Consider the following 19,918-nt stretch of genomic DNA (forward strand, 5'->3'; position numbering starts at 1 on the left):
TCTCTCTCTCTCTCTCTCTCTCTCTCTCTAAGACATGCGTCTAGTTCCATTCTAGCTATCCCATTTATCTAAGCCATGCTGACAACCAGCCTTTCTTTCCTCTATCGATCTCCCCGACATGGCCTAAGCCACACTTCCTCTGATGATGACCGTGTCAAGTTATGACGTCTGTTTTCCGAGCGACGCCCGATCGAGCAAAACCAACATCGGAGAGAGAGAGAGAGAGAGAGAGAGAGAGAGAGAGAGAGAGAGAGAGAGTGAGTTAACGGCTTGAGGAATTCCATATTGCTGGTACTATGCGTTTAGTTGCGGTTGAATTTCACGCATCACGATCTCGTGAACGGCTGGATGGGATTCCATTCAGAACAGCTACACAATGATGAATGTTATTACTATTATTTATTTTCATTTGCCACACAATATAGACATGGACCCCCACAAGGGAGCTTCGGCCATGTTTAGTACAAGCACCTCTGGGGAGGTGATCGTACATATAAAGCCAGAGTAGCACCGATGGTACTACAACACAGCAGAACAGGAAACCCTCAGACAGATATATATATACAACGCAATGTCACAGCATTGTTCTCCTCTAACATAAACAGCAAGACCTCACAAAATGTCGAAAGTCATTGGGCATTCGATTGGATTTCCGTCGCTGAGGGGAATAACGCTGACCCTTGGTATATCTTCCTCTGGCTGGGACATAAAAGGTTTTTTTGTTTCTAAGCGCCTTTCAGACCGGTCTCTTTTTCTATTTTTTTTTTTTTCGCTAATGGACTTTTCTTCAAGAATTGTTCTCAATGGGACACTTTCGCTTTGTTTTTTGGTATCGTAAAGTGGACTATCTGAGTACGCAGTTTCCTTTTCCACGTAAGCGAACTCCGTAAAGCATATTCACATTACATACATAACTCACACAATATATTAACACATATCCTAAACTATTTTGCAAAATTCGACATAAGTAAAAAAATGTCGCAATACAAGGAATTACAGGTGAGAGCAATGGTAGGTCATACCAGAGAAACGCACCTGACTTGAATATAGTCATTAGACCGACATTGCAATTAAGTTGATCATGATGACAATATTCAGAGCACTTTTTCTCAATATGCTGGTAAAATAAACCCATAAAATGCTGGAGAAATGAACAAGCTGGTCTATATAAAAAAAATAATAATAAAGGCAGGGGTTTGCCCAAACCGAACATTAAATTTTGTATCAAGGCGTGAACCATTTTGTTTTTTCTATAGTACAAGCATTATGGATTTTAAAAATCCAACTGACGACTTTCTTTGACAGGGACAAATTACCTGAGTAGACATATCTAACGTTGATGCAAGTCTTCTCAAGTGAATTTACAGTTCTCATAGATTTTATATACAAAAAATGGTTCGAGACAGACGAAAAAGTTCTCTTCACCTGAACGGACGACTGAAAAACACAAATCAAACAATGGAGAGGATAAATGAATAGGATTTGGAAATAGACTGAAAGTGATATACATTTGTGTAGTACGACTTGTATTATTATGCAGAAATAATTCTCGGTCTGAGAATGCAGTAAGATGGATATTATTAACCTGATGGCCGGATGGAAAGAGAAATGGCACCATCTCGGAAGAAGAATGTCTCGTGGTAAATAAGTTTTAACAGAAGGGAGAGATTATGTAGTGGGGGCATTATAGAGGGATCAGACTAACACAAAAATCTTTTGAAGGTTTCAGAAAGAATACTGAATGAGAGATTGCAAGCAACTGGGAAGACTGGTGAACAGCTGTTTACAGTTTTATTAGAGGGAGAAGTGCAACTGATGCTGTCTTTATAATAACAAATATACAGAAGAAGCTATGAGCTTTACTGTGCATTTATAGACTAAGAGAGACATCTGATAGAATACTATGGGGGGGGGGGTAGTATTTTGGTGCTTAAGAAAGAGGAAAGAGCCAAAAATGGTAGCTAGGTTGGTTGAAATGACGTAGTACTATATATAAAGGAACAAGGATAGCAGTAATAAACTGAATGACAGGACTAAGAACGAAAATCAGTGGAAAATGTTACATGTACTGCAAACAAAGGTAAGAGAGTGGTAGGAATCTCTTCACGGGATGGCATGAAGGTAAAACTGAGGTCAAATAGACATGGAAACTGAATATAAAAATCAGGCCTAAAGCCCAAGCACTGGGATCTATGATGTCATTCAGCGCAGGAAAGGAAACTGACAGCAAAAGGTTTGAATGGTGTAACAGGAGGGAAGCAAACCTTGCAGCTGCATTATGAAACTGAGGTTAAGGTGTTCAGCATGGGGGAGGGGATAGGTTAATTGCACAAGACAGAAGAGGTCTAGATTTATAACATTTTGAGAATTTCAAATTACAGTACTGTATTTAGGATCTACTTGAAGCCAGGAAAGAGAGAGTGAAGCTGAGGTTGGAAGCAGCATAAAAGCAATAAACTGGAAATATAGTACAATATTGCACTTTAACCAGACCGGTGAGGCTGTATGGTTCGGGAACATGGGAATTACGAAGGAAGGAGAAACAGAAGCTTGAACAGAGGTTGCTGAGGTGGATTTAGAGAATCTTGCTGTGTAAGAGGCTGGAAAATGAAGAAATTGGAAATGCCAAGGTGGTAAAGATTACTGATATAATTATAAGAGAGTTGAGACTGAGATGGTATGGGTTTGTGAGAAGGAAGGCAGCTTCATTTCCGTCTGTGCTCACATTTTTCATAAAATATTCAAAAGTGGCACTTTCATATAAGGAGTATAGTACTGTGACTTAGCCCATTATATGTATACTATTATAGTACTGTGATTTTGTCTAAAATATAAAACAAAATACATAAATATACTGCATTAAAAAAGTAATCATAAAAATGGTAACCTTTGTCAATTTTAAGGTGCATTGACTCTCATCTACAATAATACCCCACAGAAATTCTAATTTCATATACGAGTACTTACTCTCATATATTCACAGATATGGAATCACTGAGTTTCTATCACAAAATATATAATTTTCATTACACAAGTTCTCATCTTTATATTTTATGAGCTAACCTACAAGAGGCATACTTTCTCACAAACAATATGCTACCCAAATTAAAGTAAGCACTCCAGAAATTCTAAAGCTTTGGTACATTCCAAAAATAAAAAATGAATTAAAATCTAAACAAAATAAACACCTGCCCCCACAAACAACTGAGTTATATAAAAAAAACAAGTAAAACCAGTGCAATCGAGTTTTCTGTACAGCATATATAATGCTATATGAAACTCTCAGCCAAGGCCCATAAAACTTTCAGCCATAACCCTGTGGTAGCTTGTGCTGTTGGCACCAGATGCACGATCATGGATGAATTTAACCTTAAAATAAAATAAAAACTACTAAGGCTAGAGGGCTGCAATTTGGGATGTTTGACGATTGGCGGGTGGATGAACAACATTCCAATTTACAGCCCTCTAGCCTCAGTAGTCTTTATGACCTGAGGGCAGGAAGATAAATTGTGGATGGACAGATAAAGCCCTCTCAATTGTTTTCTTCTACAGAAAACTAAAATTCATGAAAATTCGTCGAACTTATCCTTATTTTTTCACAGGCTAATAGCTAAAAGACTAAAATAGAAAGAAAATGAAAGAAACCATATGAATACTGTATCATGAGTAAAATTTTGTTTACATTTATTCCCATTCAAAATGAGTCGCTTAAAACATCTTTTTAAAAAATCTTAATATCATCAGCTGTGACATAAAAATGCACTGAACCATAACCTCCCACGTATAAAATAGTTACAAAATAATTAATTTGAGAAAGATAAAAAATAAATAAACTCTCCGGAAAGATTTTTTTTACAAAAACTAGCAGCATAGTATTAATAAGAAAATAAAATTGAACTCACAATCTGCTTTTACCATCTAAATCTCCATCGTATCCTTCAAAAGTTTTGTTTATTCAAGTCAATATCCACTCCAAATCTTAAATTTACATTTTACTAATGACTGACTGCAATACCAACATATGTGACATTATGGTAAATCATTTTCCTATCACTTGTGCAGGGTTAGCTTGTGTATAGCGATGTGGAACTAGAGCACACCCTGTTTTCACTCAAAATTTATTAATAACATAGTGAAATGGGTTTTTTCTTCTTTAATACTTGCTTTTATCATTATAATAAAACTTTTCTTCTCTATGTGTATGTATATTTCATTTTGCACAATACTATTAAAATAATCCCGAAATTTAGATCACAAGACGCCACTGCACATGTGACTGCAACCAATAACTTCCTTAACACATGTGATAACCATTTCTGATCATTTTTTATCCAAACAGAATATTTTATGCTCATTTATTTTGCTTTAATCATTGAAAACTAACCTGTGTGAGAGGCAAATTTTTTATGTTATATTTATGAATACAGCAGCAATTGGCTTCAATACTATACAGTACCTTTTTTTTTTTTTTTTTTCAGTAAGTAGGAAAATCTCATCATGTTGTATTCTGAAAAATCACATATAATTTTTTGTGACTTTATTTAAAACATTAAGTTTCCATACAGCATAAACTGATCAACATTATAATTACAGGTTTTGATACCAGAGTGTAACTTCACATAAAGATGTGCAAGAGCAAAGAGTGAAAACATCAGAAAATGAATTAGTTTATGTGGGGTGATGAAGCAATAGGCCTTATGAAATTTATCAAGTGATTCCTATACTAAATTTAAATGGTTTGATTAGGCTGTAAACTAAATATTTATCAAAATTAATAAAATCTAAAGGGATTACTACATTACATCCTTTATTTACAAATGCAGGTTAACCTGAGTGTACAGCTAGGCAAGGGTTCTGTTCCTAGGGGTGTGCCGATAAGCGAAAACTGCCATTTACCGAAACTCAGTGATTTATGGCTCCATAATGGCACTTATGGCGCTGATAACCGGTTATCAGAGCTGTAAGCTAGCGCCATAAAACCAGATCGCCGATAACCCAGTCCACCGATAACCAGGTACTGCCTGTATAGGAAAATGCTTACTCTTTGGAAAAAATAAGGAATACCTAATCAATGATCAATGCCTCCATAGAAAAAAGTTCAGAAAAATGTTCAAAAATACCAAACAAGCCTACTTACAACAGAGCACAATGACAGTCTTTGCCACATTATCCTAGCCTAGCAAGAGACAAAAAGGCTTATATACCCTACAGAGCCTATTTCACTGTGCTGAATTTACTAACCTATTCATACAGGTTTAGTGAAGGTAGATCTAGGGTACTTATCCGCAGCGGCCTAGACTATGGCAGTTGCGGTTTTTCTATGCAGTTTTACCTACTGAACAAGAATTTTAAGTAATATTCATTCGGACGACAGTAATTAACCCCCCAGGGGCCAGTACTAAACACAGCGAAATACATTGGATGCCCCAATCCCTAGTGGATGTCGTATCCGCGGTTACGTTCCTTGCAGTCCGTGCGGACTACTCCTGTAGAAATACCTTAGTGAAAACTGCAGACTTTAGCCTATTCTACAAAACATAAAGTTCATATAACTGTGTAAGCCTAACTCCAAAGCTAGGCTATCATACCCTAGGGTATAATAACCTTAATTGCTTGAACTTAGCCTGGGTTAATGGTCGGGACTGATGATGTATGGTATTAGGGTCAAAAGTACATTCAGTGTAATGATGATGAGAGGTCATGAAGTCACAGATTAGTTTTCTGCAAAAAGATGGATGGCATGAATTTGAAAGCTGGGTAGTTCAGAGATATATGTTGGGGAATAAATTTACATCTTAAGAGAAAAAATTTTGGTGGAGAAAAAATTTTATGTTGGAGAAAAAGTTATATGTTGAAGAGAAATTTTTGTTAGAGAATAAATTTTGTTGGAGAGTAAATTATAATTGGAGAAAAAATTTGTTAGACTAAATTATGCATTACAGAATAAATTTTAGTAGCAGCAATAAAAACGATTGTCCATGTGAATACGATGGTGAGGATGGGTCTATTCCAGCTATTATAAATATACTATATCTGAACACACCGGAATATTATATATATATAATAAATAATATTATATAATATTATATTATTTATATTATATATTTATAAATATATATATATAATATATATATATATATACTTATATATATATAGATATATATATATTAATATATATCTCTATATCATATAATATTCTATCTATATCTCTCATATATATATATATATATATATCTAAATATTATATCTAATAATATAACTAAATATATATATATATATATATATTATCTATATATATTCTATATATTATCCTAATATATAGATCTCTCTATTCTATATATCTATCTCTATCTCTAATATCTCTATTCTCTATTAATCTATTCTATTATAATTCTTATTATATAGGTACGAGAGAGAATAGACTTTTATCCTTCTCATGGTCAGGTCAGCGGCAAGGCGACCTCGTCGTGATTATGGTATCACGGGTTCATTTACCACTACCGGACATCATGATTCCTTCATATTTCTTTGAAAGTTGAATCCTGAGGCTTTGTACCGAGTGACAAGTGTATCCAAAAAAGAGCAAAGAATTTGAGAGGTTATGGGGACACTGTGGCTATTACAATTATATTATATATATATATATAATATATATATATATATATATATATATATATATATATATATATATATATATAATATATATATATATGCTTAAAAAATCACAGTAGATGCACGTGACTTCATAAATAAGCGAATACCACGGGAAATGATAGTCAGGAATCCAAGCGCTCTCGTCTTTATTCAGACATTGTCAAGGAGCTACTGAATATATCTAATATATATATCTATATATATAATATATATGATATATAATCCTATATATATATATATATATAATATATATATATATATATATATATATATGATATATGAATATATTTATATAATATATATATATCTATATATATATAGTATCTACTATATATATGGATATATAATATATATGGATATATTATAGGAATATTATATGATATATATAGGTATTTATATATTATGGTATATATATAGATATATATATATATGATATATGATATATATATATATTACATATATATATATATAGTATATATATATATAGATATATATATATATGGATAATATGGAAATATAATATTATCTATATATATATATAATATATAATTCTATATCTATAATATATATATGGATATATATATATAGATATATATATTATATATAGTATATATATATATCATATATATATATATATAGATATATGCAGTATCTATGTAATATATATCTCAACCTTAATTAATTTAGGCCCTCCCGATCGAGCCTATTGGGTACGAGGACCAATACGTGCCCATCCCAAACACATACGTCCACCGTCTACCCCCTATCAAATCCACCCATATTAACGCCTTGAAGCGAAATTACTAACGAATCCCAACCCTACGTCAAATAAAGACATTTATTTGCTTATTAAAATTATAAATAATGAGCTCAAAATCCCAGTCGAGGATGACAGGTGGCACTGACAGCCAATTAACTCTACGGGACCCGAGGGCCATATTGCAGCGTCCTTATACTCACCTATTACAGGTGTCCATCGGCGTTATTCTTCATGGTTCATCTCTCCGTCGCTTGAATGAAAGCTCGGCTAATGTCCAGTGGCACGAAAAGGATCGATTAAACGGCTAAAATAACGGCGACACCACCTGCTAACAGCTGTGCTGGTCGGAGAGAGTGCCACGCAGATGTAGAGTTTAGTTTACATTCACTTCGCGTAGATGCCAAACTCGTGTTCGATCTTCTATGCGTTTCTTTCGTTTTCCTCTCCGTTTCGTGCTGTTTTTTCATTTGCATATAGTAAGTCTCAGATTAAATTATTAACTATGACGTAAAGCTTATCAGTAAGAACTAATTGCTTAACAAAACATATTATAGGCATACTTAACGTGCGATTGTGCATAATGGATCCCTGATGGTCTTTAGTCTCATGCTGGATGTTTCATTTATCTTTAATACATCTCAGACTAAACTATGAACTATAAAATAAAGCATTTCAATAAGTGCTAATTGATTAACATATCAACATATTGTATTTAACAAGAGTTGTACATAATGGATCACCGATTGTCTCAAAAGTTGCCGAATAGAATCAAACGATGATTCCAGTCTAACATTCCAAATCTTTATAGTAATGGTTGAGCATTTAACCTATTATATTAAAATTTAAACCGTGTTTTTATATTCGACGCCAAATCCTATGTGAAAGCTGACACATTCGGGAGATCTATTATCATAAAAATCTATAGCATCAGTCGATTCATCAATGGAAAGGTAAGCACATAGAAAACGTATACTTAAGGGCTGACTATCAAATTATAATTTTATGGACCACAAACAAGACAAAATTATTGTTTTTTTATCGTTATAGACTACTACACACAGCAGAATTTTATTCGCAATAGCCATAAATATACACAGTTCTCATGCAAGTGTCTCAATGCATGTAATAGATTCTGATTTAAGGATCAACGTCGAAAATATTGAAACGAACAGAAATCGGCGACCGTAACTGATCTTGTGGTAGGACAAGGTCGATTGTTCGGTTCATGCAGTACGTTTAATGTGTTAAAAAATGGGATTAACTTTATAACGTGCACATATACGTACTGCATCATAGAGAAGCACAACTGTAGTATTACACTCACATTATATATATATATATATATATATATATATATATATATATATATATATATATGTGTGTGTGTGTGTGTGTGTGTGTGTGTGTGTGTGTGTGTGTGTGTGTGTGTGTGTGTGTATACGTATAAGTTTTGTTTATGTATGGAATTCAGACTCACAAGGAAATGCTTTTTAAGCGAGTGGCACTGAGGAACAATGTCCATAAACATTGATGATTTTAACGCCCTGCTCTCTATCTACCTTCATAAGTCACTGATGTCGAAGGGTCTGTATCATTAGACTCAAAACCACCTTTTTATCATAGTAATTTTTACACGCTCCAAGATGTCGAAGGGTCTGTCATTAGACTCAAAACCAGCATTTTATCATCACTTTTTACACTCTCCACGATGTCGACATTAACGTCTGTTTTAATAATGTATTAAGAAGAGGAAGAAGAAGAAGACGTTTCCCTATCGATTGAAATATAAGCTGAACGATGAGCAACAAATACTTGTAATGGTACTGGGACTTTATGGACACGCTGTATCTCGAGCCACGGTCTATAGCTGTATAGACCAAAGGCCTAGACCGCTTCCCAAGCTACAAGTTTTCCCTTTTCAGTAAGGAAACGTATATTTATGTCCATTTTTATGGCTTTTTATTTATTTAGGAGGGAAAGAATTCCTGTATGGGTAACGTATAGCAAAGCCTGAGTTACTTGATCACAGTGGGAAATACTAAAAAATGGACGCATAGTATACACACGTACTACATGTGTGTGTGTGTACCGTGTATGCATTAATCTCTAAATGCCGTGACACCACGGCAATGTTAAAGACGTGCGTGCATGTGGCTTAAAGACATAAGAAAAAAACACACACGGATAGGGAGCATAACACGTTTCCTTCAAATACTTTCCGTACCTTTCGTGAGCATTACTACAGACCACTCATTGATTTGACGTAGCTCTCCTTTGAGTCACTTCGTCCTATATCGTATTGAAGTTACTTTTACTCTGTTGGCAAGCGGCGCTGAATATGACTTTTAGCTATTACCCGACGTTTCGCTTACTCGAGGAGTAAGCCTGCAAACTACTTTGTTGTTGGGGGTGGGGGCGGGTGTGGTAGGAAAGGTCTATGGGAACCTAACAAGGTCTGAAAAAGGTATTTTGCATTGAGTTAAAGATATAAGATAGAATATTTATGATTTATTTATTAGAATGAAAATGTAAGAAATAAAAAAAATGCACGTTAAACTGTGCAGAAAATTATTTGTAATAAAATATAGCGTATTTATTTTAATTTGCGTTGGTGAAACAAGGAAGGCTCTGTTTGACCATAGATTTTAGCGCGTTTTAATTTACGTTAAAAGTTAGTAGTAATCTCTACAACTTATTCATAAGGGGAAAATCTTGCACGCGTCTCTTTCAGGATTGTAGGTGAGGTAAACTTGCATGTAAGTATGAACTCTCAAATGACGCCATCATGACAACAATCAAATCCTCGTTATAGACCAACATGCAAAGAGGCAAATAAGCGAATCAATGATGTCGAAAGGTATTTGAAGTAGTCATGGACCATAACGAATGCCGATGAGGGTGTAGAGAAGTAACGTGTCTGCCAAGGTAATGACCGGCTCAAAATAGTCTTGGAACCCATCATCGTTTGGCTGGTGATGGCAGGTGAGGGAGGTGGTTAGTTATGACTTATAGCTGGACCGTTAATGGATTACGAAAAAAAAAATGTTCGGCCTATGTAATGAGTAGTAGCAGTACAGTAGTACCTCAGTAGCGTGACTAAAAAGTATCCGTTCTGGTTGGCGTATAAATTTATTATTAATACCATACCTTGTACTACTCATGCAAGCGTATACGATATTCTAGACAGCACTGATGGAGTGGAGAGAGAGAGAGAGAGAGAGAGAGAGAGAGAGAGAGAGAGAGAGAGAGAGAGAGAGAGAGAGAGAAATTCATATGTAGAGGTACTGAGGACTGAGGTTCAACACGCTTTGCTTGCCCAATGGCGGCATAGTACCATTCCTACATACTCTTCGGTCTCTATTGATTAAAAGCTCCGTGTATTCTGATACAAACTTACAAAGGTCCCAAAAACTGACACATTTAACGATGCTATCTGACAATAGTGCTTTGTAAGAGTTTACGACACCGAAGCGGTAGGCCTACTACACCTGAACGATGCGAACTTGACTGTTGGTTTGAAGAATACGTTGGTCCAAACTAGGCTTCCTAGTCTCTCTAAACCAACCACCCTCGTAAGTAGTAGGCCTACACCTGAAATATATGAACTTGAATTTTGTATCAGTTTCACAGATGCTTATGCTAGTCGTCTATTCGTCTGAAGAATACAGCCGTCCACAACAGGCTCCCTAATATAATTAAAGCAACCACCCCCAATATGAGTGACAGTTCCGAATGAAAAGATGATTACGAAAAAGCTGAAAAACTGGAGAAGTGCCACCAGGTGACGCAATCACAAGCAACATTCTGCACCATGACGTCGAAGATATATAGAGTAGGTAACCAGGGTACGTAATGTATGTAGAAGAAGAGGTTTGAAGCTACAGTGGAAGAAGCCAGATCTCCTATTAAAATAGAGAAGAAGAAAAAGAGGTTTGAAGCTCCAGTAGAAGAAGTCTCCTACTAAAATAAAGAAGAAGAAGAAGAAGAAGAAGAAGAAGAAGAAGAAGAAGAAGAAGAAGAAGAAGAAGAAGAAGAAGAAGAAGAAGAAGTTTTCCCTCAACCAGTGAGAAAATTATTGGTCTCTTGCGCTAGCCAATATATGATAGAGGCGAAAATAGTGAATCTTTGAGCATAATGTCGATTAGTAAACTTGAAACTGAGTATGGAAGGATCTTATTAAGACAGCTACAGAAATGTTACTGAAAGAAGATGTTTAATTTAGATAATTGCTACAGCAAAGTCATGAACTTATTGTCTCTTCCCGTAGAGGGGGGGTTAGTGCCATCAGTGCACCTCATGCGATGCACTATAGGCATTAGATACTTGAGACTCGTTGCATCGTGCCTTCGGTCCCTAGCTGCAACCCCTTTCGTTCCTTTTACTGTACCTCTTTTCGTATTCTCTTTCTTCCTTCTTACTGTCCACCCTCTCCTAACGATAGATTCATAGTGCAACTACTTTGAGGTTTTCCTCCTGTTACACTTTTCAAACCTTTTACTGTCAATTTCCGTTTCAGCACTGAATGACCTCATAGATCCTAAAGCCTCAACTCAGTAACAAAATAGCTTGGATCTTGTTTTCTCTAATACTAAAGCAGATAGTGGGGTAGATATAGATAGTCATTTGTGACGGAAATACGCGTCCACATCTGATTCTCCATCTACGCATCCTGATATTGTCCAGGAATTCGATTGGGCTGGTAATCGTCAAAGAGAAGAAGTAGATGAAATTAGACGACGGGCACCGAGGAATCCAACTGTGAGAGAGAAAATGGCTAAAGAAACAGGCACGCCATGGAGCCTGTGTGACGTGGGCGAACGGTAGTTAAAGAATTAAAGCGAATGGAGACAAGTGGACTTACTTGAGACGATCTGCTTTTTGAAGTAGGTATGCGTAGGTTGAAGGAAGAAGAAGAAAAAGAAGAAGAAGAAGAAGAAAAGACATCTAGAAATGCAGCTCTAATTCTACTGGCGTGGATGAGTCCTTGGCTTTTATTTCATGTTGTGGAATTTTTTTCCGAAGTTGGTTGAAGGAAGTACAGAAGTCGTACTAGGCCTAGTAAAAAAAAAAAAAAAAAAAAAAAAAAAAAAAAAAAAAAAAAAAAAAAAAAAAAAAAAAAAAAAAGTATGGAATGCAGCTCTAATTCGACTGGTGTGGAAGAGGCCTTGGGTTTATTTCATGTGGAATGTTTGCGTGTAATGGACGGGATAATTTACTACAAGCAACTGTGCGTCGTTTCAAAGAGAGAGAGAGAGAGAGAGAGAGAGAGAGAGAGAGAGAGAGAGAGAGATAAATGTCACGATGATATTAACTTCGCTGAGAAGTGAGCAGATAAAAAAAAGGAAAAAAAGACAATTCGATATCTGAGGCCCAATAAAGTCAAGAAAACAATTATATTTGTCCTGTCACGTTTCTTTGATATTATGTAGCCGACAATTTATTGCAATGAAAAAAAATGCATTGAAGCACTGGTGATCAGTTCTTGGAACTGCAATGGAAAAATTGCATAGGAGAGAGAGAGAGAGAGAGAGAGAGAGAGAGAGAGAGAGAGAGAGAGAGAGAGAGAGAGAGAGATTAATCATTTCGACGTCCTTTGTCGATTTCAAAACCTCATAATGACGATATATTTTTCATTTTCCCATTGAAAGGACGCTCAAATGATATATCACTACCTCCTACACAAAAGACATTCTGATGTATTTACGTACTGCTCTGTAGCCTCAGTGACGGGTGGGTGTACGAGTGTATCTTCCATTTTCACCCAAACACAGACATTCCGTGCCTCCGTGGTGGCGTACCTCAAGGTTAGAAGGATCCACGAGGGTGTATCCACGGTCTAGGTATATACCTAGACCGTGGGTGCATCGGGACCACATACGTCTTCCTTCAGAAACTTCGTGTGGTATATAATTAAGATCACTCTCGCACCAAAAGATCATATATACGTCAAGATGATGTACTGGAGACATTACCAATGGCGCACGTCCAATCTGATCAGCACTTGTGCGGGAAAAAATAGACTGAAGTGGAAATTTCTTTTGAAATGATCAATGACATATTACTCATTACTACCTCTAAGAACCAGACATGCAGTCAGATCTTGCAATCGAGTATGCATGCGCATGTGCAGATGGTTTTTGTGTATGCATGCGCATATGTAGATGGCTTTTTGTGTATGCATGCGGATATGTAGATGGTTTTGTGTATTGCGTGCGCAGGTTTTCTGTATCTCTGTTATTTTCAAAGTGTCCAAAGCAATTGTCTTAAAATAAAACACATTTTTATCGATTTCCTTTCTCAGAATAATTATCAAAAAGATCAAAATTACATAATACAGCTTCGCCCAAAAGGAATCATAACTATATTACAACGGTGCCAATTAGCTAATTTGTAAGATACTCAAGGAACTTGCTGCCATATAACAGGTATATTACTGGAAATAGTTAGGAGCTTTTAGACAATGATGCTACATTACATTGCAGCTATTTTCAGGTAAGCCTCGGGCAAGGTGTCTCCAGAAAGTACTGTAGGTATTTTACTTAAGGTTCTTTGCAGTGTCCCTTCAGTCCCTAGCTGCAAACCCTTTCATTCCTTTTTACTGTACCTCCGTTCATATTCTCTTTCGTCCCTCTCTTAACAATTGTTTCATAGTACAACTGACAGGTTTTGCTCCTGTTACGCCTTTAAAATTGTTCTTACTTTCAATTTACATTTCAGCGATAATGACCTCATGGGACCCAGGGCCTAGATTTTGGCCAAAATGTTATGTTCCATTCCTTTTAGCAAGGTGGAAACCCTGTAAGATTTCCTTGCTTAAGTACAGCTTCACTGTCCTGTGGCAGATTAAACACTGATTGTTGAGAGTCCTAATTGTCTAGTCATAGGCCAAAGGACTTGTCAGGAAAGCAGAAGAGGATTCCAAAATTGTTCTGGCCTTCTGTCCTGTCAGAGGCTACAGTGGCCCTGATCCTCAGCTGGTCTGATACACCTTGCTGGTGAAGGAGCTTGTTCCTCTTTTTTTTAGGAGCTTGTTCCTCTTTAAAAAAAAAAAAATAAACAGGTACTGAATAGGCATATTCAATGAAAAAAAAAAAAAAGGTACTGAATAGGCATATTCAATGACAAGGTGTTTGTTTATGAGTGACTGACAGCAAAGCAGTACTATTTGATGGTAATGTTGTGAGCCTAGACTAGAGTCTAGACCTATCACAGCTGGTGTTCCACTGGATAGGTTTCTAGGACCCGTTTCGTTTTTTGCCTTTAAAGGCACGATTGCTGACCCTGTGGACCGAGGGAGCAAAATTTGCAGGTAATGCAAGCCTTTGTGCGATTATTTGCATCCCAAAGGCGAAGTTAAGTTGCTGATAACCTTCACAGATATCTAGAAATGCTCAGTAAATTATTAATTCAGCTTAACTTCAGCAAAACCTGATCGTTTACCATGCGCCAAAATCATAACTCGCCGAGCAAAGTTAGCTTCAGTCTCAATGAATGCATATTTTGTTACTCGGTATCACCATCAATTCTGATGTTCCCTATGCCAACAGAAATGGTGGGATAAATGTCACATTCTTCAGAGCTCTTGTTGGAGCGTCCACTAGAGTATTGTTTCAATTTTACCCTACATTGATAATCATGGTTCATTTCAATATAGTCTAGTTTTGTGAGATAGGAACCATCCACTGATAAACGGCTGATACATTATGTTACTCCATTATTCACGCGGCTCCCGTTGCCTGAATTTCTCAGATCTATACAATTTTTCGAAGTCAGCCAATTGACAAGCTGGAAAAGGTATTCGATGGACTTTGTGCTCAGACATAGCACTGGTAATCAGTCATCAATGAATGCTGTCCTGTGTTTGTATTGACTACGTCTGCCCTTCTTTAGTGTTGACTCGTAGTTGTTGAGGTGTCAGTTACTTGCAGTCATTTCAAGAAGAAGGTCGTATAATATTGCTTTCTGCTTATCTGCATTCTGTCACGTAGAAGTGAGCGTAGGTTACTATCAATGTCTCCTTTTTTTCCCTTTTCAAGAAACTAACGAGAGATGTACTAAAGAGCAATATTACTTATCAAAAATGAATTGCCTACTATTTGTTATTTTAGTCTTATTTCGTATTATTTACGGCAATTGTTACTGATTTGCATAATCAGTTTCTCCTCACAGTGAGATTTCCAAAAGCGTGTTCTCGGGCTCTTACTTTGTAAGTTTTTTGCACAAATATCTTGCGCCTTTTTCCACAAAAATACATATAATGAATTGCACTAGACTCTTCTTTCAGTAACGAGACGAAAATGGGAGGGACTCCATCACCTAGACTTGTTCTATGGTGCATTACGGTGGCCATTTCATCTCGACCGACTTCCGGCGCCTCCACCGTTGTCTGGTACCCAGCGATGGTTGGCGCATCTTCTCTCTTCAATTCCATCCTCGACCTCCCAGTTGGCAACGAACTTTCCTGCGCCATGAAGGCGACGAAGATGGCCAACTTCAACCTGTGGTGCTACGTGAACGAAACGTGTTCTCTGTACGATATGGATGTTTTGCCGTTTACAGACCATTCAGGCACCGATATAATAGTCCACTGCATGACCAAGATTCCTATGAATCCTATCGGGAATTCTTCTTCTTTTCCTGATTCGGATTCCTCGTCCACCATCTTTTCGACCGCTACCTCTGCAGTCACCAGCCCCATATCCTCTTCGGCTGTTATAGAAACAACATCCACTCAAGCATCTACATCCTCTTCAACAACTGCCTCGACTACAACAACATTAACTACGTCTACAACAACAACGTTGCCAGAGACCACTACAGAATCAACTATTACTACTACCACATTTACAACAGCAATACCAGACACATCAACAACCACTACCACGGTGACAACATCCACTACGACTCCTACAACATCTACAACATCAACTACAACTACAGCTCTGACGACAACATCCGCTACAGCAGGTATGACCCACGAACTTCATCATCTTTTGTATGGAAGCGCGGTAGCCATGCAGTCCAACTTCTCCATGTAATATTTTTCCGGTTGATTTCGGTGGAAAATGAAGCCGAAAATATTAGAACTTGCTGACAATTAATAGTTTTATGACTGACCTATATATCTCACATATATATCTATTGAAAAAATATAATAAAACCTTAACACCTGTTTTGAGGCGTCACAAAACATGTATAGGGGTCCACCTCACGATTATATTTCTTTCTGCAACTGATTTTCGAATTGAGATCAGTTCCGTTTTTTTTAAACTATTTTTTATCGAGACATTTTCGCGTTTAATTTATATAAATATATATATAATAGGATGTCATAATACCTTTGGTTATGTCTTTTACCCGTGCTGGTAGTGCTGTTGCTCTCCGCCATGTTTGCACTGAAAACTGGCACGGCTGTATCTGAAACTCATTCTTGTAGTGGTTCTGAGGGTTAACTACAGTTTTGTTTGCCTTGCCGATTGTTCTGCAGTCACGTATAACATACTTGGCACATGTTTGATGATCTAGTTTTTCTTTTTCTCTCACGAATTCGTCATAATCTTTGAATTTTTGACCCACATAAAATACACGTCCATCACTTCTCGAATCCATTTTTATCATGGCGTCGGTTTCATACGACCTCGTTCCCAGATTTCTGATGACGTCACGGTCGGGAAAATAAGAAAATGGTTTGCTTGTTTGCCCGACCGTCGGGCAAATAATCACTTCCTATTTTTTTTTGCTGATAATTAGGCTCTCTCTCTCTCTCTCTCTCTCTCTCTCTCTCTCTCTCTCTCTCTCTCTCTCTCTCTCTCTCTCTCTCAGAAATGCAAAACCACACAAGAAAATTAAACATTTCAGCAAGATGAATATTAATGACGAGATTAATCAGTGATATTCATGACTAAAATTGACCGGTGCATATTCATGACAAGATTAAACAGTGACTATCCATGACAAGATTAACCAGTGACTATCCATGACAAGATTAACCAGTGACTATCCATGACAAGATTAACCAGTGACTTCATGACAAGATTAACCTAACCTGCTCACACTTTCTTGAACAGGTACAATAGAGGGCCTGTGCACCAACGTGAATCAACTCGGGTGTATTTATCTCGTGGACGTCATGGCCACCTGGTACGATGCTAAGGTTGGATGCGAGGACTTGGGAGGACACCTGTACAATGCGGAGACAGAACAGCAGTTTCTAGATCTAGTCTCTTACGTCAGATCCAACGGCTATCCTAGGTGTGAGTGTTTGTCTTGAGTCTCAGGAACGTAACAGGATTTATTGTTATTTTAAATCATGAACTGATAACGGCTCAGTTACGACTGAGAGCAACTGATTTATATCACACCAGTGACTGGGATGGTCTTGGTGTGCTGTTATTTGTGGCATTTCTTCAGAAAAAAAGTTTTATTTATTTTTATTTTCTGGAGAATGCCACAGTGTGAAGTAACAGCACATTAAGAGAAAATTTCATTACGTTAGACTAATGCTCATATGATAATTGCACTTATGAACTTTCTAAAGTAGTCCTATACATACAACTAACGGTTATATACTTCACATTAAGGATTATAAGTTATTATTGCAGCCTGAGTCTATTTCCTTGCAAAAGTTCCAACCCTTTATCTTATATGGATCAGGCGTTGTAGGTGTTTAACTGAACTTTTTTTTTTTTAGCTTTATAAAGAAAAGATTGCCACCGAAATCTATGCACAAGTTGTACCTTAGTGATTCCTCATAAGCCTTGTCTACACGAAGCGTCTCCATTATCTCAATTTTGTCTTGTTTTCTGGAGAGTCGGAAAGAATTTTACCTACAGCTAAGGTTCATGTCACATAAGCATAGCTTCTTGAAGCATTTAACACCAAATGGAGAATTGAATAGTGAACTGATTTTTGTTTGTGGTTGTGTAAAACTAAACACTAGTCTATATTTGTTAGGCTTCGTTCTCACAAACCCGAACAACGTGTCTATTTTGACAACACTATATAAACGCTAGTCCCATACAAGCTAAGTTCAATGGGAAAATACAAACGTATATGTATCAGAAAATTTACCCGTGAGACACTCCACACCTTCATTTAACATCTTTTATTGAGGCCTGGGAGTCTAATGATCTGAAAATAATACCGAAGACTCAGTCTTCTATGTATATATAAGGTTCCTGGTTCCTTGGTGCTCTCTTCAAAGGTCAGCTTGATTAGGCGTAAGGAGTTGGTAGGTATACCTACGGAAAGTTCAACCTCGTCAGCTATAACCTACACTGGCGGTATTGATTTTCATTTCCATTATTTAAAAGCTTGCTACTTCCATGGTTAGGGTGTCCAGTTCATTCACCTTAGGCTTTGATCAATAAAGTTGCGTTTTAGTTCCAGAATATTTTGGCTTTCGATATTATTACTGCCTCTTTTGAGCCTAATTCATTCGTGCGTTTCTGTCTGAACCTGTGTTTAGTCATCATTTTAGTTTCTATATTATTTTCAGCTTCATTGGCAATCTTAACTTTTATTCCTTTTTGGGCTTCGCCGTCTTTACAAGGCTTTAAAATTTTGTCCGTTACTACCTCCTTCAAAACAGCTTTTCCTATATCTGCTGTTATGATGATGAGAAACAGCGTTATTATTATTTATTTATTTTTAATATTGTCAAACAGACTGACAGGTCTAACATTTCTTCTTCTTGGCAGATGTCTGGATCGGAGTCAAGAGCAGAAATTGGACGCTAACTTCGCGCCCTGTGTCAGACAACGAATGGAGCTTTTCGGAACCCAACGGGCCTCTCGAATACTGTGGTTATATGAACAGGGAAATGGACTACTATCTGGCTGACTTTGTCTGCAATGATCCGTCTCCTTACTTGTGCCAGTCGTAAGATTTCCAAGACAGTCCCATTGGGGATACTATAAAGAATTTCAGACCTTGGTTCTATATGGTCTACAGAATACACTTGTGTAATTTGGTTCCAACAGCCCCTCGGAATTTTTTTATGGCAATGCTTATCACACAGAAATGATCTTTGGTTTTAATTCTTTGTTGACGTAGTTTCCACTGTAACTACAGCAACAACTACTAGGCCTACTGCAATTGATGTTGGTATCAGCTATGTTTTTAGTAAGGCTGTGGGGTTATCCATACTTAAAGCTGAATTTTTTTTTTTTTTTTAATTGTGACTTCTCAGAATGACTGGCATTGCTCCAGATCGACCACAAGATTAAATACGTTTTCAAGGTTTGCTCCTTCAGCAAAAAACAAACAAAGAAAAATAAAGTCTACTAAAAAAAACGTTCTTCGTTTATTTCTATTGGTTTTATGCTCTTAAGAAATTTTTTTGGAAGTGGCTAATTAGACAATTTTATGAAAGACGGTGTAATTCAACATATTTGAATTTTGTAACTTTAAACACTGTATTGGGAAAGCAACTTTCTGTTATATGTTGGATTAAAAGCCTATATATATACCAACCCACAAATCTTACATGCAGGGGAAAAAAAT

At 36.7% G+C, this 19,918-nt stretch overlaps 2 protein-coding genes across 6 annotated transcripts in view; one reads left to right on the forward strand and one right to left on the reverse strand.

Annotated features, from left to right (window-relative positions):
• Nucleotides 1-7,799, reverse strand: part of LOC135218635 (peptidyl-glycine alpha-amidating monooxygenase B-like) — a 90,842-nt gene extending 83,043 nt beyond the window's left edge. For 4 of the 5 annotated variants that reach the window (XM_064255075.1, XM_064255097.1, XM_064255092.1 and 1 more), the window contains exon 1: nucleotides 7,615-7,799. The gene's annotated coding sequence lies outside the window, so the exon portion shown is untranslated. The remainder of the gene's footprint in view (nucleotides 1-7,614) is intronic. The other variant, XM_064255082.1, reaches the window with a different exon arrangement.
• Nucleotides 7,800-15,687: 7,888 nt separating this feature from the next.
• LOC135218680 (mucin-5AC-like) lies at nucleotides 15,688-19,680 on the forward strand. Its single transcript, XM_064255132.1, has 3 exons — nucleotides 15,688-16,381; nucleotides 17,482-17,667; nucleotides 19,114-19,680. The coding sequence occupies exons 1-3, from the start codon at nucleotides 15,712-15,714 to the stop codon at nucleotides 19,296-19,298; spliced, it is 1,041 nt and encodes a 346-aa protein (XP_064111202.1). The 5' UTR covers nucleotides 15,688-15,711; the 3' UTR covers nucleotides 19,299-19,680.
• Nucleotides 19,681-19,918: the final 238 nt, after the last annotated feature.

The sequence above is a fragment of the Macrobrachium nipponense genome, chromosome 19 (assembly GCF_015104395.2).
Source record: "Macrobrachium nipponense isolate FS-2020 chromosome 19, ASM1510439v2, whole genome shotgun sequence".
Taxonomy (NCBI): Eukaryota; Metazoa; Arthropoda; class Malacostraca; order Decapoda; family Palaemonidae; genus Macrobrachium; species Macrobrachium nipponense.

What these genes read in the sequence shown, in the direction of transcription:
- LOC135218680 (XM_064255132.1), top strand. Translation starts at nt 15,712, where the DNA reads ATGGGAGGGACTCCATCACCTAGACTTGTTCTATGGTGCATTACGGTG. An exon ending in GACAACATCCGCTACAGCAG is followed by an intron (nt 16,382 to 17,481) that starts GTATGACCCACG and finishes TTTCTTGAACAG; the next exon opens with GTACAATAGAGGGCCTGTGC. An exon ending in ATCCAACGGCTATCCTAGGT is followed by an intron (nt 17,668 to 19,113) that starts GTGAGTGTTTGT and finishes TCTTCTTGGCAG; the next exon opens with ATGTCTGGATCGGAGTCAAG.